Consider the following 26,258-nt stretch of genomic DNA (forward strand, 5'->3'; position numbering starts at 1 on the left):
TTTGGTCTGAGAGTGTGTCGCACCTCTCTCTAATCTCGGTTGGTTTTGTCTCTCGCTGCTCTGCTGCTGCTCTCAGGGGACTCGTCGCCGGGAAACGGAATAAAAAACATGGGAGTGACAGGCAGATTGACTGCGGACATGCTGGGAATGGTAGTGGGATTGAGCGGGAACGCCACTGGATTTCCCCAACAATTCCCTCTCCCTCCCACCGAGATGCAGGATTAACCAGGAACACCAGTTGGATTCCCCGAATTCCCATCGGAGGTAGAGAGTATGATTTTTATCCGTGTGTGTGTGTGAGGAGTGTGTGATTATGAGGCACAAATGAACACGGTGTGTTGTGTGTCTGAGACAGTGCTACAGATGATCGACTCCCCCTTGTCGTTACAGCAGACACCTGCTGGTGCACCTCTGTTTGTATGACTACAACTGGTGAGAAGGATTAGAGACATAAAGAGAGAAGAGGCTTATGAGGCTTTCCAAGCCTTGGCCAAAATGTGACATTTATTTGAGGATTTTGAAAAAGGTCAAGACTAGAGATTATTAAAGAGGGGGGTATTAGTGTGTGCCCCCCCCCCCCCAACGGGAGTGGATTTGAGGATGGGCCCTGTTTGGCTCCTCCTGTTGCTGCTCACGCCCCTCCTTTCAGCACAGGTTAGCATCGTTTCTGAATTGGGGACTACAGCCGAGTCAGAGGACCCCACGGCGTCCGTTGTGAGTGCTACAGGTGCGTCGGGCACCCCCTCCAGCCCCGATCCCTCGGGGTCGGTCACAACCCCCTCGGAAGCCCCAGAGGAGGACTGGACGCCGGCAGAGGTCTTTCTCTACAGCGGGAACTACTCTGTCTTGGAGATAGTGGAGTGCGACCGGGCGTACAGTCTCACGGGTCAGAATGGCCCTCTGCCGCGAGGGTTCTATGGCCCCCTCCGGCCATCCATGGACGCACTGGCCAACACGGCCAACTTCCTCAACATGATCTTCCAGGCTAGCGACCTGCGGGAGAGCAGTGTGCGAGAGGACATGGAGTGGTACCACGCCATGGTGCGCGCCCTTCTGGAGGCCGACCCCCTCATCCGACAGGCCCTCCTCACCTTTGATGCCGACCCAGCCGCCACCGCCCCCCAACTCGTGCTCCGCGCCTCCCGGAACCCCGCCCCTCCCAGGTACCAGAACATCCTCCTCCAGGACCTCTCTAGCCAATGGGAGAGTCTGCACCTCCCAGCCCCCGCACCCGACGACACCTGGTTCAGCAGTTTCAAGTTTCCCGCCTCCTCGAACAAGCCCACCTCGGCCCTATCTAAAAGAGTCCTCCTCAATGACCTCAGCACCCTGGACACGCCCAAATGGGGGCAGGGTGATAGCTACGTGACCAATCGCAGCGGGGTGCGCTGGGCCAATGGGCCATTCCTAGAGTGTGAGGACGGCCGCTTCCTGCCGGGTTGGCTGCTCACCCTATCCACTTCCTTCTACGGCCTGAAGCCTGACCTCAGCCCTGAGTTCAGGTCAGTCAGGACCCTGGCTGCGTCTAAAATGGCACTCGATTGCTTATATAGTGCACTAGGTTTTGACCAGGTGGCACCCTATTCCCTATATAGTACACTACTTTTGACCAGGGCTAGTTGGGCGAGGGCCCTGGTCAAAAGTAGTGTACTATATAGGGAATAGGGTGCCATTTGGACAAAGCCATGTCTCTCTCTGTGTCTCATACTGATGACATGATTTGAGGTAGATAGATTTAGTACCATCATGAAGGCGTATGATGGCCCCAACCCACTACTCCTGCCCCCAGTAGGCTATAATTCACCTTTAGTGCCTGGCTCTAAAAATATCTGGCCCCAGCAGTAGAAGGGCGTATAGTAGTAGCCAGAGAGCCACACTGGAGATACTTTGATAAGCATTTGAAATAGCAGATATGATTGAATTACCCATTGCTGGATACCATCTGACATTTGAAAGTAAGGCACTTTTAAAGGCCAAAGAAGTTTATCTAGAGAAAATGTCAAGCTTCAGGGGACAGAGTTGAAATGGATTAAATTACAATAGTAATATATTTGTTCCCATAAAAGGTCCTGTTGTTTATCTTGCTATTTGCTATTTGTTTGTGTCCAGTTAGTTTCTGGGATATTCTCCTTTACTGAAATGGATGTTTCTCTTTGCGTGTGTGTGCGCTCTTGTGCCAGGGGTGTAATCCGTGTGGATGTAAACGTACAGGGCTTTGATGTGAACCAGTGTGCCACGGGGGACGCTTGGTTTGCCAACACACACCAGTGCAACCGCACCACCATGGAGGTAAAGTTCTCAAAACATTTAAGCCCTGTAATTGAACCCCAAATTGTTGTTGAAGAGTTATCTCGGACCAAGGCCTAGATTCAATCAGATCAAGCGTTAACCGGCGATAGCATTGGAGCTGTCAAATCGGTGAGCAGCTGCTTTTGATCATTGTCACGAAGCCACACCCATCCCACTCGCATTACAGTGGGTTTTGACCAGAGGCAACGCCTCCTCTTGACAACGCTTCGCTTTGCTTGAAATTTGTATAAAGTAGAGCAGAGCTCAACTTTTTCTACCGCTCTGCTAGCAGGGTTCTCGCCACTCACCTTCTCACAAGCCCCCGCACATTTCTCTGCATGCCCTCAATGAAAATGAATGGGGACACACTCATCAACCCTAATCGCTTAAAATAGCTTCACTCTCTCTCCATCTCCATCCTTCACGTGTTACTTCATTTCAATATTTATCCTCCGTTCATCCCTTTATCCATCCATACTTGTCCTCCTCTGCACCTCCTTTACCTTCATCCCCAGTCTATTCTCCTTCTCTTGTTTGATCATCATCTGTCCTTTCCGACACAATCCTCTCCCTCTCACCCCCCCCCACCCCCTTATATTTAAAGATATATGTGTTGGGTGGCAGAGGGATGATCTGCAGGATTAAGATGATAATCCAGCCATGAACGACATCCTTCCCCCCTATCCCCATGCACCCATCGCTCATCTGACAGACAGAAACAGAACACAGGAGCACACCCATATCCCAATCTCATCAGCATCATCCCCCCTCTTGTCTCATGCTGTCCCCTCATGGAACATCCAGTGACAGGTCAGAGGTGGAACAAGAGAGATTGAGTTCCAGGTAGAATGGGATGTTTTATTAGAGATTATTTCATTTCCTAGAAAGGGAGTTAATTGATTAATGTCTAATTGCGGGCTAAGGCCTCAAGGGGAAGAGATAACTTGCATGCTGAAACCATAAAAAAAAAAAAAAAATGTAATACTGTATTTAAACTATATGATCTAGCTAAACTTAAATCTCGTGATTTGATACCTTTATCAGGTTTTTTCAAAAGGCAACAGATGTCTTTCACTTTCACTTGTGTGTGTATGTGTGTGTTACATACAAATTAATAATAATAATAATAATAATATAAATAAATTACTCACCAACTCAATTTTAAATCCATATAACAGTCAACTAAGCAAAAATTAAAAACCACCTCTCTCAATCAAAATTACATAATGCAATAAAAAAATCACACAATGGACCACATTAGATAGACACTCAGTAAATAAGTCAAGCCATAGAGCAAATATGCCTCTGGAGTGAGCTTGATATGAGGCTTTAAAGTGCAGGTCCATGCTATGTTTACCAACCAGCTGACTTCTCAATGACTTGCTATGTATTCCATCTCCATCTGAGATAATTAAATTGCCTTCATGCCGGTGTTCAGTTTAATCCATGGCACATACAAATATATATAAAGTAGGAACGCACACCCCGCCCACCTGAAGAGCTGTCTTTTTCAGCCATCTATTTCCTGAGTTTGAGGGATGCAAAATCCACTTGTCACTTAAAACTTGCTGCATTGATAGCTTTCATTTTAATCCTCAGACGCTTTCATACCCTTGCTTGTGCCTGTCGTTTTTTCCCGTTAACGTTACGACCGTTTGTTATGACCTGGCAAACACACCCTGGTAATGGCTGTAATGGCCTCAATGGGATACATTTGCTTTCTGTTGAATCTATACGAACGCTAAAGCTTCGTCAGGGATTTAAAACACCGTCTCGACACTTACATCACAAGAAAGAGAAGAAAGATAACCTTATTTTGATGGGTGTTCATTTTTTGTGGAATTGAAAAAAGTTATAATTTAATACAGTTGAAATGTTTACAAATTAGATGCGCTGAAATGAAACCAACTTCAGAAAATGAAGACTCGAATTATAGTGATATTATGTTTGAGCTCGCAAACAATGTAAAGTATGTTTAGATACTGTAGGTGTAGTCTAGAGCCAAGCGTGTTGCTTTTTAATCAGAGGGTATCCTGCTATTGACACACTTGTTGAATTATGCAAGAGAACGTGACAACAACAGTAATTAATGAGGCAGTCTAGACAGTGCAGGTAGGGTAGACAGAGCAAGTGTCTGGTGGTTGCGGCCCTGTACCTTCCTTTGTGTTAATTTATCCATATATGCAAATACATCTGGTGTATTTATGCAAATTAGGTACATCTAATTTAAATGTATATATGAGTGCATTCTAAGAAAAAATAAGGGACATTTTACAATAAATGGAATACCTGAATTCCCAACAAAATCCCTGAACATTATTTGTCCATGCCAGTAAAATGTTTTATGTGCTATAATTCAGTCAATATCTCACGAGTTATAAAAATTAAAAAAGTTTGGAGTATCTTCATCCATTTTCCAACTGTTGCATTTATTAGAATAGTTTTTAAAACCTTTTAACAATTCCGATGACCGTTGCTACTTTAAGCAAGCCATTAGGTCTGTCACTACCTGATGTGGGGGTGCACATGTACTTGAGTGTGGGCGTGTGTGTTACATGCATGCATGTGTGTGTGTGTTTGTGTGTGTGTGTCTGCCTACGTGCTTGTGTGTGTGTGTGTGTGTGTGTGTGTGTGTGTGTGTGTGTGTGTGTGTGTGTGTGTGTGTGTGTGTGTGTGTGTGTGTGTGTATGCGTGCATGTGCATATGGGATTTCACTGGTAGAAAAGGGATAATGCTCTTGGTAGCGAGGCATTACATATCCATTTAGGTTTTAACTTAGATTAACATGGAGGCGAGAGGCGAGAGTCCAAATGGGTGTTTCCTTGACTGAGTGCTGCTGTGCTGGGAACCATCATGGTGGAGAAACTAACACCAGGCTGGCTGAGAGAACATGTGGAACACACTTCATCTCCATTAACTCAGGAACGGCCAAGCATGTCAGTCCAAACAGGCATAGGCTATACAGTCACCTAACTGTAACAAGAGAACATTGGTTTTTCGGCCATTTTCACCCAGAAATGCTGATATTACAGCAGCAGCAGAGATGATGCCTTGTTTGCATTGGTTTTTCTGACGTCCACAGCTGTTCACAGCTAGAAACATTGCAATGGATGCAGACATGCCAACGAAAAAGTATTGCTTGCATTTAATGAAATAGTTGTTTATTCCTCTAGGAGCTCCACCTTCAGGTGTGGAGGGGGGCTATTGCAATAATGATAAAGTCCTCCTAAACTCGTCCCCTCAAGGACCCTATTCATCCTTGGTAATCATGTGCGTGGACTCCGTCTAGCCAATCAGGTTCCAGCCAATCAGGGACATTGATTGATCAAAGCCCAAACTACTAGCCTCAGGGGGATATTTACACCCCTGTCCTTGTACTGTGATGTGAACTCTAATCCCCACTGCTTTTACTACCCTCCAGTGTGAGCCAATCACAGGCCAGGGATTCAGATTGGGCCAGTACTGCTGTCGATGCAAAGAGGGATACTACAGCCCCCCAATGGACGGTAAAGAAGACATACAGTCTGCTTCCCAAATGGCACCCTATTCCCTTTATAGTCTGCTTCCCAAATGGCACCCTATTCCCTTTATAGTGCACTACTTTTTACCAAGGACCACTGGGTAGTGCACCATGTAGGGAATATGGTGCCATTTGGGAAGCATCCAGATAATCAAAATTTCTATTCAATGTTTGTCAAAGAACTTTACTTGATATAAGACCCTGGTCAAGATGATGTAATCGTTTGACTTGTTTGCCAAAAACAGCTTTAAGACAATACTTAAAGATTTATTGTCGTCACTGTCCAGCTGTCTCTGTTTCTGTCCCCGGTGTGTGCGTGCCCGTGCGTGTCTAATACAGAAGGTGGTGCTCTGAACGGCAGCGGTGGCGACGGGGGTGGCGTGTGTTACCCGGCCCTGCCTATCTGTCTCCCCTGTTGGCCGGGCTGCAGGCGCTGCGAGGACGGTGCCCCCTGTTGGGTAGAGGAGGACTGGTTCCTCAGAGCCGGGGTGCTGGCCGTCCAGGGCTTCTTCATGCTGCTGGTGTTCATCATAATGCTGGTAGCCTACCAGTTCAGACGCAGCAGGGTGAGTAAGTTCTAGTGAGTGAGAAGGTCATATTCATTAGGGTACACTGTAGTAAAACGTATTGCAACGTTAAATGAAAATGAGTGCTTCTTGTTGGACAAGTTCAGGTAGTCCCTCCCTGTTGCAGTCTGTTTTCTTCCATGTGGTGCCTAATGAATACACCTCTGGAGTAGCTCCTCTAACGGTTAAGGTTAATGGTAGAGCAATACGATCCTAGATCTGTGGTTAGAGACAACTTCAACCACAAGTTGTCACTAGTCTTCAAGTTTAAAAGTTTATTCGCAGTGCTACTTTAGTCTGTCATTAGAAGGACATTTATATCAAGCTCTGTTAAAAGTAACAATTAAGTTGTTCCCTCATTCTTTTGAAACATTCTTTTGTCAGTGCTAGAATATTGCTTCCTTGTATATAGCATAATCAGAAACTCTGCTCTGTGGCTCTATCATAGCTAATCTAGTCATCTTGACATCTTCTGTCATTACTCATCATAGTCATTGTCACATAAGAAATGTGGAAATACTTCACTCTGGGCTCTGAGCCCGAATTTAAAAAGCGTCTCAAAGTAGGAGTGCTGATCTAGGATCAGGTCCTCCCTGTCCACATAATATTATTCACTAAGGCAAAACTGATCCTATAATATTATTCACTAAGGCAAAACTGATCCTATAATATTATTCACTAAGGCAAAACTGATCCTATAATATTATTCACTAAGGCAAAACTGATCCTATATCAGCACTACTCTAAGACTCCTGAATATGAGCCGTGAGTGTTAACATGAATTGAATATCTTAAGCCATGTTCTATGTAACACCTTGTGAATTAATACATTTATCCAATATCAGATGTACAGTGGGGGAAAAAAAGTATTTAGTCAGCCACCAATTGTGCAAGTTCTCCCACTTAAAAAGATGAGAGAGGCCTGGAATTTTCATCATAGGTACACGTTAACTATGACAGACAAAATGAGAATTTTTTTCTCCAGAAAATCACATTGTAGGATTTTTAATGAATTTATTTGCAAATTATGGTGGAAAATAAGTATTTGGTCAATAACAAAAGTTTCTCAATACTTTGTTATATACCCTTTGTTGGCAATGACACAGGTCAAACGTTTTCTGTAAGTCTTCACAAGGTTTTCACACACTGTTGCTGGTATTTTGGCCCATTCCTCCATGCAGATCTCCTCTAGAGCAGTGATGTTTTGGGGCTGTCACTGGGCAACACAGACTTTCAACTCCCTCCAAAGATTTTCTATGGGGTTGAGATCTGGAGACTGGCTAGGCCACTCCAGGACCTTGAAATGCTTCTTACGAAGCCACTCCTTCATTGCCCGGAGGTGTGTTTGGGATCATTGTCATGCTGAAAGACCCAGCCACGTTTCATCTTCAATGTCCTTGCTGATGGAAGGAGGTTTTCACTCAAAATCTCACGATACATGGCCCCATTCATTCTTTCCTTTACACGGATCAGTCGTCCTGGTCCCTTTGCAGAAAAACAGCCCCAAAGCATGATGTTTCCACCCCCATGCTTCACAGTAGGTATGGTGTTCTTTGGATGCAACTCAGCATTCTTTGTCCTCCAAACACGACGAGTTGAGTTTTTACCAAAAAGTTATATTTTGGTTTCATCTGACCATATGACATTCTCCCAATCCTCTTCTGGATCATCCAAATGCACTCTAGCAAACTTCAGACGGGCCTGGACATGTACTGGCTTAAGCAGGGGGACACGTCTAGCACTGCAGGATTTGAGTCCCTGGCGGCGTAGTGTGTTACTGATGGTAGGCTTTGTTACTTTGGTCCCAGCTCTCTGCAGGTCATTCACTAGGTCCCCCCGTGTGGTTCTGGGATTTTTGCTCACCGTTCTTGTGATCATTTTGACCCCACGGGGTGAGATCTTGCGTGGAGCCCCAGATCGAGGGAGATTATCAGTGGTCTTGTATGTCTTCCATTTCCTAATAATTGCTCCCACAGTTGATTTCTTCAAACCAAGCTGCTTACCAATTGCATATTCAGTCTTCCCAGCCTGGTGCAGGTCTACAATTTTGTTTCTGGTGTCCTTTGACAGCTCTTTGGTCTTGGCCATAGTGGAGTTTGGAGTGTGACTGTTTGAGGTTGTGGACAGGTGTCTTTTATACTGATAACAAGTTCAAACAGGTGCCATTAATACAGGTAACGAGTGGAGGAGAGAGGAGCCTCTTAAAGAAGAAGTTACAGGTCTGTGAGAGCCAGAAATCTTGCTTGTTTGTAGGTGACCAAATACTTATTTTCCACCATAATTTGCAAATAAATTCATAAAAAATCCTACAATGTGATTTTTTGGAATTTTTTTTCTCAATTTGTCTGTCATAGTTGACGTGTACCTATGATGAAAATTACAGGCGTCTCTCATCTTTTTAAGTGGGAGAACTTGCACAATTGGTGGCTGACTAAATACTTGTTTCCCCCACTGTATGCATAAAGTATGGCCAACATACAGGTAACTGCCAAAATAAAGGAAACCTGCATACATCAACACATCTAGAGTTAAATGGTTAAACATGGAGCAGCGGTGGTCCACAGAGACATCGGAAATCAAAGCACTGTGAGATAAGCACATCATACTGAACCAATCTTTCTCCTCAATTCCTCTCACTCCCCCTCCCCTCACTTTCCATCACCCCTTCCACTTCTCTCTCCCTCATCCACCCCTTCCCTCTCTCCGCCTCATCAACCTCATCCTTCTCTCCATCAACCTCTACCTTCCCTCTTCTCTGCCCTCCCTCACCCCTTCCCTCTCCTACATCCTTCCCCCCATCTCTCCCCTTCACCTTCCCTCTCTCCCGCATCCATCCCTCCATCCCGCCTCTCCCCCCTTGTCTCTGTCTATCTCACCTCCCCCTATAGAGGATCCGGGCATCGGGTCTCCTGCTGTTGGAGACCATCCTGTTTGGCTCTCTGCTCCTGTACTTCCCGGTGAGTGAGAGAGTATATGAGTGAGTGAGTGTGGAGATAAGAGCGCTCTTTTCAGATCATTGCGTTGGGCTGGGGATTATATCGTAATGGACAATTTAGATTGGTGGTGGGGAGGAAGGTGATGGTTGCGTCCCAAATGGCACCCCTATGGACCCTGGTCAAAAGTAGTGCACTATATAGGGAATAGGGTGCCATTTGGGACGCAACGATGTGTTCGTTGCATAACTCGGCCTTACTCAATGGCTGCCGATAGATTATCGATCACTTGTGTGATTCATTATCTCAATTAAGTAGTTGTTGCACAACTCACTCATACATGTATCTATTGACCCTGAACCATTGATCAAAGTATCCCGTTCAAGCCAATGGTAAGTGATGGGGGCATGCAGTGCCCTTGTAGATCATTGATCATATAACTTCGCTCGCTAGAACACAAGGTTGAGTAACATATGTGCGATATATACACATATAATGTGTTCCCTTGCTCAGTTCAAAATGGTGGAGCTTTGCTCTATTCCAACTTTACTACAGTATCACAGATGCACTAAAGAAACACCTATGGGGGATTCAGACGCTAAAAGGCCGATACAAAGGTGAAATTCCTTTCAGTCTGCTGCATCCCCTACTGTAACTTTGGAGCGTTGGCCCAGACGAAAGGGCAACAGAGGGACAGACTCTCTCATCTCTGTAGGGCATCACCTTGGGTGGTGACACTCGCCCTCTTTAGCCCTCCAGCCATTTGATCTACTGGTGCTGTGGTCACCAACATAGAGCACACATACAATTCCACTCATGTACACAAACAGTCCTGTACACTGCATTTCTGTATACATTCTGTACAGTTGTATACATTTTTACATTTTACATTTTAGTCATTTAGCAGATGCTCTTATCCAGAGCGACTTACATGAGCAATTAGGGTTAAGTGCCTTGCTTAAGGGCACATCGACAGATTTTTCACCTAGTCGGCTCGGGGATTAGAACCAGCGACCTTTCGGTTACTGGCACAACGCTCTTACCCACTAAGCAACCAGTTGTGATTACTAAGTGCATACTGTGTGTCTCCTCTGAGGTAGGTAGAAATGTTCTATTTGAACAATAAATTATGGTTCTGTACTATTTTAATCCATAAAGCCTGTCACCTATTGTAACCACAAAGACAAGGTAAGCTAAACTCATCGGGAGTGATTCCGCGTGATAGATCATCTGCTAATGCCTCTCTCTGTCTCCCCCCTCAGGTTTTCATCATGTACTTCAAGCCCAGCACCTTCCGGTGCATCCTGCTTCGCTGGGTGCGACTTCTGGGCTTTGCCATAGTCTATGGAACGGTAACACTGAAGATATATAGGTCTGTACTACTGCACTCTCTCACTATTGCATTTCTTGTATCGTCAGTATCACTGCATGTGTATCCCCTCGTTATAGTCAGGTAGAACAATATGTTGTGAGGTCTCTCTCTGAACTCAGATCAGTTTGTATGCTGTAATGTAATTCAAAATGTGTCTGTATATGTTTCTCTCTGAGGAATGAGTAACATCAAGTCAACTTCCCACACATGAAGGGTTCTCAAGGTGTTCCTGTCACGCACAGCCCAGAGAGTGCCCTACATGTCCAGCATACACCTGCTGAGGATGCTGGGAGTCATGGTTGTGACTGTCAGCTGGTTCCTGTGTGCGTGGACCGCGGGCGTTCTACAGAACCGTGACCGGAACGTTCCGTTAATGATCATATCGACCACATCGGATGGTCAGGGCTTCAGCCTCTGTGACCTGGACCGCTGGGACTACATGATGGCCGTGGGTGAGTGGATAATTGAAAAAGAGGGTTGTTTGATCGTGTTTTCCAGGTGAACAGAGAAAAAAATCTATATTGAAAAACGAAACTCCAGCACACAGGCATTCTTGTGTAGAGCTATTGACCAAAACCAAAAATCTAGTGAATGCTACTGTTATCGATTCTGCTTTTTCTGTTTGGTTTCAAATAAATAACACAGAGCTACAAACCACATTCCTGATTGAGGTCAGAGGTCAAATCAATTTACAAACATGATTTTGAGCTCAAAAACCCAGACAAAACAACACATTATTGAACTCTGCCTGACACTACTTGTGTATGAGAAGAGTATAAACGTTATGTCTGTCTCTGACTGTCTCAGCCGAGCTGCTGTTTCTGTGCTGGGGCAGTTTCCTGTGCAGTGCTGTGAAGCCAGTGCCCTCAGCCTTCCACGAGCCTCGCTACATAGGTATCGCCATACACAACGAGCTGCTGCTCTCCTCCATGTTCCACCTGCTACGGTAACCAGCGTACATGATACTCGGCTCTAAACAGAGGCAGTACACCGGGATAAAGCTATTGATTTATAGTATATAGGCCTACACTAGATGACTGACAGGGGCCGCTGTTTTGAAGCCACCGCACCTCCATCTTGGCACTCCCCCACCATTGTGGAAAATATTCTTTAAGCTGTAGCAATGCATTTATTACTGTCTACATGTTTTTTATACAATAAGTTCATTTTATTACAGACACAATGCATACTTAAAATTATATTGTGAGCTAAACATAAGAAATAAAAATAGCATGTTTCTTAAAGTATAATTATTTGAAGTTCTGTTACTGTGCCCAGTACAAAAAAAAAAACTAAATTAATGTAATTTTGTCCTTGAAACATTTAATTCCTATGGAGGACTGCTTCTTCTGGGGAGTGTCAATATGGCCGACCGGTGGCTTCAAAGCCTCTCATTGGCCAATACATAGCATCAGCAATCCAGGGTTTATATACAGTGGCTTGCGAAAGTATTCACCCCCCTTGGCATTTTTCCTATTTTGTTGCCTTACAACCTAGAATTAAAAATTGATTTTTGGGGGGTTTGTATCATTTGATTTACACAACATGCTTACCACTTTGAAGATGCAAAATATTTTTTCTTGTGAAACAAACAAGAAGTAAGACAAAAAAACAGAAAACTTGAGCGTGCATAACTATTCACCCCCCTAAAGTCAATACTTTGTAGAGCCACCTTTTGCAGCAATTACAGCTGCAAGTCTCTTGGGGTATGTCTCTATAAGCTTGGCACATCTAGCCACTGGGATTTTTGCCCATTCTTCAAGGCAAAACTGCTCCAGCTCCTTCAAGTTGGATGGGTTCCGCTGGTGTACAGCAATTTTTAAGTCTTACCACAGATTCTCAATTGGATTGAGGTCTGGGCTTTGATTAGGCCATTCTAAGACATTTAAATGTTTCTCCTTAAACCACTCAAGTGTTGCTTTAGCAGTATGCTTAGGGTCATTGTCCTGCTGGAGGGTGAACCTCCGTCCCAGTCTCAAATCTCTGGAAGACTGAAACAGGTTTCCCTCAAGAATTTCCCTGTATTTAGCGCCATCCATCATTCCTTCAATTCTGACCAGTTTCCCAGTCCCTGCCGATGAAAAACATCCCCACATCATGATGCTGCCACCACCATGCTTCATTGTGGGGATGGTGTTCTCTGGTTGATGAGAGTTGTTGGGTTTGCGCCAGACATAGCGTTTTCCTTGATGGCCAAAAAGCTAAATTTTAGTCTCATCTGACCAGAGTACCTTTTTCCATATGTTTGGGGAGTCTCCCACATGCCTTTTGGCAAACACCAAATGTGTTTGCTTATTTTCTCTTTAAGCAATGGCTTTTTTCTGGCCACTCTTCCGTAAAACCCAGCTCTGTGGAGTGTACGGCTTAAAGTGAACCTATGGACAGATACTCCAATCTCCGCTGTGGAGCTTTGCAGCTCCTTCAGGGTTATCTTTGGTCTCTTTGTTGCCTCTCTGATTAATGCCCTCCTTGCTTGGTCTGTGAGTTTTGGTGGGCGGCCCGTTTTGGTGGGCGGCCCTCTCTTGGCAGGTTGGTTGTGGTGCCATTTTCTTTCCATTGTTCAATAATGGATTTAATGGTGCTCCGTGGGATGTTCAAAGTTTTTGATATTTTTTTATAACCCAACCCTGATCTGTACTTCTCCACAACTTTGTCCCTGACCTATTTGGAGAGCTCCTTGGTCTTCATGGTGCCGCTAGCTTGGTGGTGCCCCTTGCTTAGTGGTGTTGCAGACTCTGGGGCCTTTCAGAACAGGTTTATTTATACTGAGATTATGTGACCGATCATGTGACACTTAAATTGCACACAGGTGGACATTATTTTACTAATTATGTGACTTCTGAAGGTAAGTGGTTGCACCAGATCTTATTTAGGGGCTTCATAGCAAAGGGGGTGAATACATATGCACGCACCACTTTTACGTTATTTATATTTTTTATACTTTTTTTCATTTCACTTCACCAATTTGGACTATTTTGTGTATGTCCATTACAGGAAATCCAAATAAGAATCCATTTAAATTACAGGTTGTAATGCAACAAAATAGGAAAAACGCCAAGGGGGATGAATACTTTTGCAAGGCACTGTACATCATTGGATAAAACATGCATATTCACCAGGAAAAACGCATATTGTATAGGGACATATAACATGTCTTTCTGTTCTATATTTTCCTTAGGTTTGTCATGCCCTCTCTGCATCCTGATTGGATGCTGTTGCTGTTCTTCACCCACACGCATGTCACTATCACTGTGACACTTGCCCTGCTCTTCATACCCAAGGTACATGGCAATTTTCTTCCACAATCAATGCAAGTATAAATCTGTCTCTGACACATAACTACTCTGTGTGTGTGTGTTCTGTAGTTCCTCCATGTGTCGAGGGCAGGGAGAGAGGAGATTGCAGAGGAGGTGTATGAGGATGAGGTGGACTTGCGGCGATCCGGCTCGTACCTCAACAGCAGTTTTACCTCAGCAGTTTGGAGTGACCACAGCTTGGACCCCGATGACATTCGGGTAAACTCCCTTTCTGCCCTGGACCCTTACTAAGTGACCATTTGTATTCAGGCACTGTCTAGGCCAAGAGGGGGAGAAATTATTAAATCGAATTTAAACTTTAGTAAAATAAAACAATTATAAACATCGAATTACTGCTATAACCATTTGTAGGATCACTTTAAACTAATTTAAAACCAACTCTAATTTTCATTATAAAACGTAGACATAAAAAACCCTGTGTGTATTTCACAATATGTGGCCTGGCATAGACCTGACCTGTGTTTTCTCCTCCGCCTGACCGTTCTCTTCTCCCTAAACTTGCTCTCCTTGTCCTTAACAATAACTCTTCCCCAACTAACTGTTCCCTGTGGTTTTTCCTCTGCTCACATACCAATACCCTCCCTAATTCCCTTTATCCTTCCTTCTCTCTTCCTTTTTACCTGCACCAGGAAGAGCTGAAGAAATTGTATGGTCAATTGGAGGTCCACAAGACCAAGAAGATGACAGCAAACAACCCCCACCTGCAGAAGAAGCGCAGCTCTCGGCGCGGGCTGGGCCGGTCCTTCATAAAGCGTATCACTGAGATCCCAGAGTCCATGAGCCGACAGTGCAGCCGTGAGAGCAAAGAGGTCAACCTGGGCAGCAGGGATGTTACGCACTCTGAGTCCTGTAAGAGAGCGCCAGATACTTTTAACGTAAATTACAAAGATGAACCAGTAAAGCAGCCTTCACCAGTGCTGCGTAAATCTCAAAGTGACTATGACTATGTAACAGATAAGGACCCCTCCTTGCACGACTCCATGTTAAGGGCGAATCTAGCTAAGAGGTGCTCACAGCGCTCTGAGACAGACTCGCTGTATATCGCACCATTGGTCTGTAAGTCGGCCAGTGCCCAAAACCTTACAGTCAATAACAATCTCCTGCTTCCTGGACCTACCAAGCTACACAAGTCACTGAGTTTAGCGTCCAGTAAAGCCCACAGTCTGGAAGACACCTCCCGGGTAGGCAGAGATACCCCAGGCGAGCAAGGGCAGTCCCAACAGGATGTTGCTATCAAGGATCAGACCTCAAGTGCCCTTGTGCAATCCCAGTCCTATGACAAGGCCGAAGTGTGTCCCTGGGAGCTGGAGGAGGAACGCCCTGCCAACAAGAACCAGCCACACGTTACCTTTGCTCCCTCTGAGGAAGAACCACAGAGTCCAGAGAGTTTATTATCACCAATACTGAAACATATTTGCCCCTGGGACCATATACCAGTTCCTACCCCAGCAGAAAGTCCTGCTGGGGATTCACAAGGGGGAGAGGCAGAATGCGAGTCCCTGAGACCCCAGGCTCCCATCTCCGCTAGTGTACCTGGGTCCATAAAGGCCGCAAAGGACATGCGGGCCTTCTCCTTCCGCACTTCCACCCAGAAATGGCTCTCTGTGAAATCTTTTGTAGGATCTGTGGATGCAAGCATCAAGGAAAAAGCCAAAAAGGAGACAGCAGCAGATACGGTAAAGAAACAGGACTCAATTTCACAAAAAAGCCAGGGGAGTGTAGCCGCCATCGCTGTCGTCGCAGCATTAAAATTAAAAACTCCAAGCATTTCAAGCGCAAAAACGAAATCACCAAGTGTTTCAAATTTGGAGAAGAAATATAGTGTTTCAAGCGTAGACAAGAGGACACAGCAGAAAAGAAGTATGACAACAGTAGGTGTGAAACCTGCCCTCGTGAAACAGGCTGCAATCAGAGTGTCCTCAAGTGATTCCTCTGAAAGAAGTCCTAGGAGAATAGTGGTTGTACAGTCCACTGTCTATCCCTGGGACTCAGAGGACATGCAAAAGGACAGTATGTATGAAAATGTGTTCATCTCAAGGGAAAACAGTGCACATAACACAGCTAAGACTCCTTCCACTCACAGAAGAGGTAGCCAAATTAGGCCTGCTTTGAGTGTTGACCAATCAGATATTTGCCCAAGGGATGTTCCTGCTTCCTCCATGCAGGCCCCACAGAGACAACAGAGCACCATAGCAGACATCTGCCCATGGGAGGTGGAGGAACCAGAGGAGGATCCAAAGGCGCCTGCATGTGTCAGTGTATGTCCTTGGGAATCAGAAGAAGTATTGGAAGAAGTAATGAAAAGAAAGGAGAGTGTCCGGGGAGATGTATGCCCTTGGGAAGCTGATGTTTCTGCCAACCCAATTACCTCAGCGTCCAACCAGTCTGAGAAGAAACCAGAGGGTCGAAACAAGAAACCAACAGATGTATGTCCTTGGGAAACCGATGAAACCCCACAGACTTCTCACGGCCTGAAACCCCAAGAGAGTGTACGGGTTGATGTCTGCCCTTGGGATGTGGGGGATTCCTTCCCTGAAAAAGTAAAGGTAGCGATTATTTATGAAAATGTTAATCCACAGGAGGACAAGGGATTGCGTAAGGCGCCAGCAAAACGTCAGGAGACAATACATGCCAAAGTCTGTCCATGGGAATCTGAAGAAACCCCAACATCCCAAGACGGTGTACGGGAGAATGTCTGTCCTTGGGAATCAATGGACACGCCAAGCATTGGGAAACAAGATGTACAAACAAAAAGCACAGAGCAAGCTAAATCTGCCCCTGAAAAACTAAGTGTCCCCTTAGCGAAAGCATGTCCATGGGAATTCCCTGACCCACCGAAAGACTTGACAGTACTTTGTCCTTGGGAAGAGGAGGAGAGTCCAACACCACCCATAACCATAAATATCACCAAAGGATCATTTTCCCAGGAGACCACAGTCGCAAAAACAGACATTTGTCCATGGGACATTGGAGACCAAGAAAAGACAGAAGGAAAAGACGGCCCTTGTACAAATGTTTGTCAAGGCAGCACTCAAGCTGATCCAAAAAAGACTGACAGCGTTCAAGTAAATATTTGTCCTTGGGAGACTGAGAAACCAGAAAATACAGAGCAGCAAGACATCACTCTGCCTATTGTCTCCATAGAAACAGGAAAGACTAAAAGACAAGACAGTGTTCTGGAAGATGTTTGTCCTTGGGAAGCTGGGGCAACTGATGAGCCAGACAAGACAAAAAGACGAGATGGCACTCGACCAGACGTTTGTCCATGGGAAACTGAGGAGCCAAAAAAGACAGAGGAGAAAGATGATGTTTGTCCTTGGGAAACTGGAGAGACTGACAAGACAAATCGACAAGACAGTACTAAAGCAGATATCTCCAAGGAAACACATAAAGAGAAAAGACGAGACAGTGTTCAAGTTAATATTTGTCCTTGGGAAACTGATGCCCCCAAAGAACCAGAAAAGATGAAAAAGCAAGACAGTGTTCAGGCAGATGTTTGTGTATGGGAAACTGGTCCAGCTGAAAAGTCAGAAAAGACTAAAAGGCAGGACAGCACCAAGGCAGACATTTGTCCATGGGAGACCAGGGATCCTATAGAACCAGAGAAGATAAAAAAGCAAGAAAGTGTTCGAGCAGACATTTGCCCATGGGAAACTGATGAACCAGAAAAGTCTGCAGAGAAAGAGGAAACTATCCTTGCCAGTGGCAGAGAGGACGTCACAGAGACCCAGGGTGCACTCTCTATGGAAGAGGGTGACGCTGAAGAACCTGCAGCCGGCAGCACGCAGGCGGCAGAGGCGGCCAAAGCTAACATGCCCCTGGCTCGGCGTGATGCTATGTGCCCTTGGGAGATGGAAGGAACCAAACCACCCGCATCCATCACAGAACACGACAATAACTCTGACGTTTTTACATGGGAGCCTGAAAACATTCAAGAGGAAGAGGAGGAAGACGATGCCGAGAGTGCTGCAGAAGCCTTCGTCTTCCCATCCGACTTGTAAACGCCAGGCCTGTCAGTTACTGGCTAGAACAAGAATGGTCTCAGTGGGTTGTTGCACATGATTCACTGTCTGGGTCACAGTGCAAAGCTGTCCCATAGCAGGGGGGTAATGAATCGGACATGATCTCTGCTAACCTGAATGTAGCAAAGGCCCCTGGACTGTCCATCCATAACACTCCCCACAGACACTGCTACACAAGCAATATGCCCCTGGGCCAGGATCTGCAACGGCTCTGTCCACCAGAGGTACATTTACCCCCCCAGGTTCTCAATCAGAGAAAGCGTCTGAATGCAGTCGCTCTTCTTCTTCCCACTTTGACCCCTTTTAGAGATGTATATTGTTTTCTGTGTCTTTGTGTGTTTATAAGTGACAATGTGCTCTTCTGTATCACACAGTTAAAACCCGATTGCCATGGCTGTAAAAGGTTGACAATGTGTTTCAAAAATAACAGCCTGAGCTTTATGAAGCTGGTGATAACTCCTTATAGACACACAGGGAAATAATCTACGCTAGACCAGTGTTCCTTCAGGTTAACTTGTAAGCACAGCCAGGATTTTGGAAATCACTGATTATAATAGTGGTGATGCATGTCCTTGTGTTGCCTGCTATAAACACATTCCATACAATTTAAGGACAGCTTTCCAGCTGTAATATTAATGTGTGTTTTTTCAAAGTCAATTGTGTCAATTACACAGTCGTGGCTACAAGGATATAAAATGTAATGTCAGTAATGTAGATGAACAACATAATCATGTCCCCACAGACACTAATATTAATAATATAATACATCTAACTTTAACAGAGAACTTAAATCGTACTAATTCAATACTGACTTGTGAAGAACTAGCTATAATCTGTTCTTTTGAATAATTTACAATACTGATAATACCAATTTTATTAGCAGAATTAATTAATTAATATATTTAAAAAGGTATACCTACACTTTGAGGAGGATGCAAAACCGAACCTTTTTCCACCTTTTTTTTTTAAAGCATACAACTCAATTTGGAAACAGTTGCCCTAAAAGAACTGCACCTCAGTATAGTCCTCCTAAAACTGTACATATGGCCCTTGTGATTGCTTTATTCACCATTTCCATGCTTTATTTACCAAATGTATCCATCCAAATTTGCCACATCTCCTCATTCAGTGACAATTAAAGTTTGTGTGGTGGTGATATCATCTTCATGCGCTGCCTCGTGTTATTCGCAATGGACCAACTTAGTTTTGTAAAAGTTTTTTGATGCATGTAATGTGTTTTTTGAATGGGTGTGCTGTCTTTTTGTTAAGTAGAATCAAATATCATCATTACACAATGAATCCTTTTTGTATGTATGTTAAATTATTTCGGTTGAGATTTCAGTTATTTTTGTATGTATTGCCTATGAAAAGTACAGATTATTCTGATATAAATGTACATTCACTGAAATCAAAAAGAGATGAAAAAAGAGATGGGACATTTTATTTTTCTATTCTTTAAATTAACATGTAATATATTCACCATTGAAATAAACCATACAATCTCTACAGATCTGGACAATATGGATTATTTTAAGTGTTTTAGATATATAAGTGTAAGGTGTGACGAACAACAGTGTATTTTTACATAAAAAGGCAGAAAACTAAATGTAGCTTCAGTATGTTTTCTTTAAAAAACTAGAATGTTCATTTTAACATTTGATTTTGAGTCTGTACGTGATGGCCCAGAATTGCAGCTCCCACCTGTGGTCTATTTGTGCCACTGCACAGCCTTAGGCTTGGGCACGTCATAGTTGAGCTCCTCAAATTCCTCGCCTGGCTTAAGGTCCGGGCCAGGGATCATAACGGTCTGAAACAGAGGAAATAAAAGCCAGTAAGCAGAAATTAAAACCACAGACAAATGGGTGCTCATATTAGCTTTTGCGTACCATACAAGTTACTGAGAACACTGAGTGAGGAAATCTAAGGCCAGTTCTAAAACTGTCCGAGACAAAACACATATGGTAAACAGAGTTGCAGTACATTACAAATCATTAAAGTCCATTCCGATAATGAACTGAAAATGTATTCAGGAATTTCATTAAGTCATCTAATCATTTTCTAATCAACCCTTTGGTAAACAGAGTTAAAGGGGCACTTCATCTCTTTTTAACCTCACTCATTTGTGAAGTGCCCCTTTAATCAGAAAACTTGCTATAGACTCCTATGAAAGGTCACCTTGACGACGGGTTCCTTGACTGGGGCCCAGGCTGGTACTATCTTGCCATGTAACCTCCACATGCCGTATGGGTTGATGAGGTGCCTCTCCAGAACCAGGTACTCCAGCACATCCCTGGGCTCCTCTTCGCTCCCCATCATCAGTCTGCCGAAGCGGTCGTAGACAGCCAGGGTCTAACCACCAGAACAGGCACAAGTTAACAATTTAGGAATTATGTTAATTCAGGTAACGCAACAAGGTAACAACCCTTATTGATGATTATGGTGAAACGATGATGTAGCCATTAGGGTGGTTACGTTCAGCCATAAGAGTGGGACAGATTCAGGGGGCAGGAGAAGGTAGGGGGAAAAGGAGAAAAGAGAATGAGTGAGTTAAGAGAGAATTGGTTCACTCATTACTAATTGGTTCACTCATTACTACTATGCTAATGCTATTGCAATGTGAATGTTTCAGTCTATAAATAAATGCTGACCCTTATAGCTAAAGCTAAGCAAAGTGCCATTGTCTCCTTTTAACATTTCAAAATGTGGGATTCCATAGTACCCAACCTGTGTGGTTTATCATGACAGTATTCCAAAATGATGACAACCCTTTTCAGAGTGACAGACTGTGTGTTTGAGACTGTCCGTCTCACCTGTCTGGAGTGCATGCGCACCGTAACCTGCCCATACATGTTGCCTTTGCTGACCATGTCTGGGCAGCGGGCATGCACCACCTTGGGCGGCTCCAGGGACTCCACGAAATGCCACCGCAGTGTCTTGTAGCGGTTCCCCCTAACCATCTCCTGCACAGGATGGACAGACAGTGAGCTAATGTCATCTAAGCTAAAAGAGCATCCTAAAGACAAACACAACAACTAACTTATAGGTTATAACATAGGTTATAAGTGTAATTAACGTTTTATCATACTATTTCTTAGTAAAATATTTGGTTATTTCTGTACCGTAAAATGAAGTGCAATAGGCTTGGGTGATACACCGTTGGGGGCACCCTATCTCACGTGGTCTCCGTGCTATCCCACTGCTTATAACTGTAAGTTAAGTAGAACTATAAGAAATCTAAGATGTGTCAAATAAATTATACCCAACTCAGGGCTCCAGCTATGCATTTGGTTTGCTAACTGGCTAGATGTCATCAAGATCAAGCTTCTTGGTTACAGCAGAGACATTCAATCCCCTACTGGATCAAGAGCCCCTGTTTCTAAATTGTTTTGAGCGTTTAAAAACAGCGCCCCTTGTGTGCACTTCTGGTAATACCGCATACACCAGTACGGTACAGAAAAGGTATGACATGACGGTATGACAATCTGGATACCGCCCAACCCTAAAGTGCAACCACACACACACTATTTATAGCAGCAGCAATTTTCATGACATCATGATAACACTGGGATTGTATCAGTGCAAATAGAACTGAAGATAAATATACATGCTGAAATAAATAGCCTGTGTATTGTATAAACAGTAACAGTTAAAGCAAGTGTCCTAGTGATGGTGACAATAACTGCCTGAAGGAGGGAGAACTTACAGGGTAACATCTTTCTGTCACAAGGGAGTGCAGTTTCTCCTTGTTAAACCTGAAACACAGACAGAAGAAGGGTGATACGCATAAAGAGCGACTGCCCCTAAACACCAACTTCTCGTTTTGATAGCGGCCTATGTGGCATCGATGAGCCAGAAACATTTATTCTGGTGCCAAAATTTACTACAAAGTGTAAATAGGATAATTTTCGTAATAAAGTCAGTCTCATCCAAAACTGAGATTTGCGAGATGATAGGAAAAAAATAGTATGTCACGGAATGAAGGGTACCATAACAGTTTTCCTTGGGTTGTGTTTATTTCAATCCTGGCCACATGCCCAAAGCTGGCAGCACCCAAGTAATCATCAATTCGGAGCGCAGCTGCACGACCAGATTGTAATGCCCATGGTCAATTTGGTTTGACATTCGATATACCTATGGGGCTAGTTAGGGACCATCGGTAAAATACACAATGTACATGGGACAATATTTTTAAAATGTCAATAGCTCCTTATTTCAATTACTTAAAAACCTCAAAACAAACTATCAATTGTAGAAATTGATATACAAATATTTAAAGCATTTAATAAGACAACTAAAAGATGCGCAGTATATTGTCCCATTTACATTGTGTAATTTATTGACGGACCCTAACTAGCCCCAGAGATGGGCTATCCAATGTCAAACCAACTTCACCACTGTCACACACCCAGCAGGCTGAAGCTAACTGGAGAAAGAAGTTGGCTAGCACTAGCTAGCCTAGGCGACTTCAAGACAAGACCTGGTTAGACTGTCTCAAGTTGATTAGAAGGCTGAGTGACTAACTGTGTACTGTTTTGGCAGAGTGAATGTACAAACGCTTGCATGTGCGAACACACACACACAAGAGACACCCACATTAACCCCCCCCCCCCCCCCCAACAACAACTCTTGTTTGGCTTCAGTCACGGCCGCTGCATTTTCTTAATGACCAGACCAAATCAGGTAGTTCAGATTTACAAACAAGATTAACCTAAACAGACTTTAACAGCAAGCTATATCAGTGAAAGCAATATATCCATCATGACCACAGTGAGTCACTATCTCACTTCCATTAGAAATGCCTCACTGGAATAACTGGGGACACCACCCACCCCTTTCACAGATCATCTTTGCCTGGTAGCCAAGAATGTAGGCAGGATAGGGAGAAGTTTACATGGGTCATATGAGAGTGAGTGTATCGCTTACTGTGTGAGAGCATTGTGAGCTTCAATGAAGATCTCCTGAGCCTTCACTGGGAACGCCTTTGTGGTGAACTCAGCGTCATGGTCTTTGATCTTGCGTATCCTGCAGGGGAGATGAGGTTTGTGTTCCCACTTCAAATGAACCACAACTTTTAAGCCTTCATAGACCCTTTATAAGGCCTTCATGAATGTACTATAAAGCCTTTCTAAGTTCGTTTAAAGTGTGACCGGGTTTGTTTCAATGCAAAGGCGTTAATGCAATATAAGAGACAAATAGGTACTCAGTCTAAGTCTAATACTAATGGAGAGTAAGAATATCTAAGGAGTACATGACAGACAGTCTTTGCTAGTTAGGAGTATCTGAGTGTGTGTGAAAGATAAGGAACGATCCCTCAATATCCTACAAAAAGATAAACAATGGGGCGGGGGTCAATGTTAGAGTGTAACACAGGAAGAAAGTCTTACGCTAGCTGGGAGGCAGCACCCTGTTTGATCTGCTCTGTGCGCTGTTTCAGACCCTCTTTGGACAGACTGGAGAGACGAGCATCACCTTCTGGGGGGATATAGGGGTCAAACACTCCCGCTGTGGTAGGGGAAAGGAGAGAGATATTGGTTATTGTGACTATGTATACTATAAGCTTCACTGTAACAGTGGCAAGCCGCTTAACTTTGATTCTGTGTACAACAAACTGAAGGTTTGAACTTGAAGATGACCATAATTGATATGCTGATACTGTACTGGTCTAGCTCGCTTTGAGAACAAGTCTAGAACATATGTTCTCAAAATGGCTGCCAGTCTTACACTACTGCTAATATGCAGTCATCAACAGTAGTGTCAGACTGTCTGACATTTTGAAACCTGTATTAATGCACATAAACAGGTCTGTACCAGTGCAGGCGATGTTGATGGCTCTCTCCATGTACTCCTGCCTCAGGACAACACCTGCCGCTCTGGCTTTGGCCTCCTGGTCTGCCGACGCTGCTGCCTTCCCTTTTAACCCCACTGCAGGGGGAATGAAGTAGCGCTTCTTGGTCCTTACCGGGACAACAAAGGGCAGGGGATACCGTACCTCCAGTGAAGCCTCTGCATTCTGCATGAGGGAAAAGCTGGTGGATTAGATAAGAAATCATGGAGTACCAGTATATGCAATGGTTATAGCACAATTTGTTCATATGGTTTGCAATTCATGGAGATAAGAGAATTGCACATCATTATCAATTGGTTATTATTGTATGGTTAATATAGTAATATGATGGTACATTTGAGAAAATTGTCGTTTATGCATTTAGTTGAACAAACAACTTGGTTTTGGAAATAAATACAAAAAATCAGATGATGCTAGTCAAAGAGACTGTAGAAAACAGTGTCATAAAATGCAATTATGAGATCTTATTAAGTTTAATGTATTTTAGGTAGGATACGGTCACTGATTAATGAGTATAGACTAGCTAGGTAGCTAAACTGGTTTAAAACTCAGTCAGTTGACAAATTGACTGTTTTAGCAAGAGTTGCCTTCCAAAAAGATCTGCTTGCTGGGTTAAGCTAGGTTAGCTAGCTAGCCAGCTAGCTAGGCTAGCTACTGCTGACTATAAACCTACAGCTTTTTTCGGTGGTGTTTTCTGGAGCGGAGCAGTCAATATTTCAATGAATTGTGTGTAATTTATAGCTATAGCAATCAATATTCTCTCAAATAATACCTTCAAATTGCTGCATCTCATCCGATGCAGAGGCAGTAATGCCCTCCTCATGGACATCGCCATATTTGCTATAACACTCAGTTTGGGGTGTGTTCAAGAACAATATATCTGCACTGTGCTGCGCATTGTTACGAATTCTTCTTGCAACGTTTTGGGGGTCACTTTGGCTATTCCGCCTTGCTCTGCATTTTAGAATAAACGATTACTTGTTTAGGTTTTTTTTATATAATGAAAATCTGCTTTCAGTTATTGTTGGTTTATAGGTCAAAGATTGATAGATCAGAAGACAAAAAATCAAAGATTTGTCTACAAGGTGTGGCCCAATGTTTGACTCCGTGCAGCATGGTCATTCCAACGTCTGCATTGGCCATGCAGCACTTATGGTGAGAGCCAAATTATGCTTGATCCGAAAATGTGGTCGGAGTCGCCATATGGATGTTGTGACGCAACTACGGGGGCACGCAGAGCCCAAATTGAGTTTGCACCTCTCAAATGTTGTAACAATGCAGAGGGGTCTGCATTGACATTATTGGTTGACGGTAGGTGAGGGCGGGAGGTCCTGTATGAACACAAACTCACTTCCTTGACAACTTCCTTCACAACAGCTCTGCGCTCCGCAAATCGCAAGAAGTATGAATGCCCTGACTTCTGCAGAGGCCGTAAATGCTGACCATAAGTGATGCACTGCCAATGCAGACTTCAGAATGACCATGCAGAGCCTTTGATATGGCCTCTGCAGTGCAGCAGTCAGATCATTCATACTTTTTGCGCTTCCCCAAGCATCCAGAGCTGTTGTGAAAGAAGTCAATGCGGAGCATTATGGAGCCCTCCTCATTGTTACAAAGTTTGAGGTGCACAGCGATGCAGTACGGAGCTCAATTTGGCCTCTGCGTGACTCTGGAGGCTTCGCAATTGCATCACACCATCCATACGCCTCCATTTTTGGATCAAGCATAAATTGGCTCTTATGGATGCAGGCTACAGCACCAGTTACTTAGCTGTTGGACACATATAATAAAGAGTTACATGGGTTTAGATGGGGGAATTGCCTCTTACATTGGTTGCTTTTTCATGACATGATCTGAAGACGAGCAACGGCTACTTCGAGCACCTGCAGTGGCTGTGCACATCTTCTTGGCAGGAGGATTCTTAAGCAAACAAAATATAGTTGATAGAGAGGTGTCTGCAATGACCTATATGAGTCATGTGAGTAGCTAAACCCCCTGACTACTGGTTTCCATAAGTGATTTACACACACTCACTACTAGGCAACAACATAGACAACCATACAAACTTTCTCAACATAAAAAGGTAAACAACCTGTGTTGTTGATGCAAATTCTTACTTATTTTCAGAGTGCAGATGACTTCATGCATTGTTGTTATTTCTGCTACTATCTACTACTACTAATAAGGAATGCCACAAACAGAAAGCATGTAATTGTAAATGTTGATTTATGTCAAATATTGTACATAACATATAGCTATATTTTGGGGGAAACAGGTGCACTGCAATTGGCAAACCTTATTGAACCAACAAACTAATTAAAAACAAATAATATTGACCCCCTTGTTCCAGTGTTCCTCCGCTTCAACGCGATGACGCTATTTGCTCGTCGTACT

The 26,258-nt window shown here is 43.9% G+C and overlaps 2 protein-coding genes across 2 annotated transcripts; one reads left to right on the forward strand and one right to left on the reverse strand.

Moving 5' to 3' along the window:
* Positions 1 to 582: 582 nt before the first annotated feature.
* Positions 583 to 17,998, forward strand: LOC311113475 (uncharacterized protein; the record flags this gene model as incomplete). The annotated part of the gene is made up of 11 exons (XM_084156699.1): positions 583 to 1,502; positions 2,181 to 2,289; positions 5,711 to 5,795; positions 6,149 to 6,375; positions 9,264 to 9,332; positions 10,571 to 10,680; positions 10,894 to 11,132; positions 11,488 to 11,626; positions 13,859 to 13,961; positions 14,046 to 14,195; positions 14,627 to 17,998. The coding sequence occupies exons 1-11, from the start codon at positions 601 to 603 to the stop codon at positions 17,996 to 17,998; spliced, it is 5,505 nt and encodes a 1,834-aa protein (XP_084012825.1). The 5' UTR covers positions 583 to 600.
* Positions 17,999 to 19,444: 1,446 nt separating this feature from the next.
* LOC311113546 (large ribosomal subunit protein mL45-like) lies at positions 19,445 to 24,719 on the reverse strand. The gene is made up of 8 exons (XM_084156791.1): positions 24,637 to 24,719; positions 23,828 to 24,029; positions 23,404 to 23,521; positions 22,943 to 23,041; positions 21,723 to 21,771; positions 20,830 to 20,979; positions 20,195 to 20,368; positions 19,445 to 19,826 (listed from the first exon to the last, which is right to left on the reverse strand). The coding sequence occupies exons 1-8, from the start codon at positions 24,697 to 24,699 to the stop codon at positions 19,728 to 19,730; spliced, it is 954 nt and encodes a 317-aa protein (XP_084012917.1). The 5' UTR covers positions 24,700 to 24,719; the 3' UTR covers positions 19,445 to 19,727.
* Positions 24,720 to 26,258: the final 1,539 nt, after the last annotated feature.

The sequence above is a fragment of the Coregonus lavaretus genome (assembly GCF_964263955.1).
Source record: "Coregonus lavaretus genome assembly, chromosome: 40".
Taxonomy (NCBI): domain Eukaryota; kingdom Metazoa; phylum Chordata; class Actinopteri; order Salmoniformes; family Salmonidae; genus Coregonus; species Coregonus lavaretus.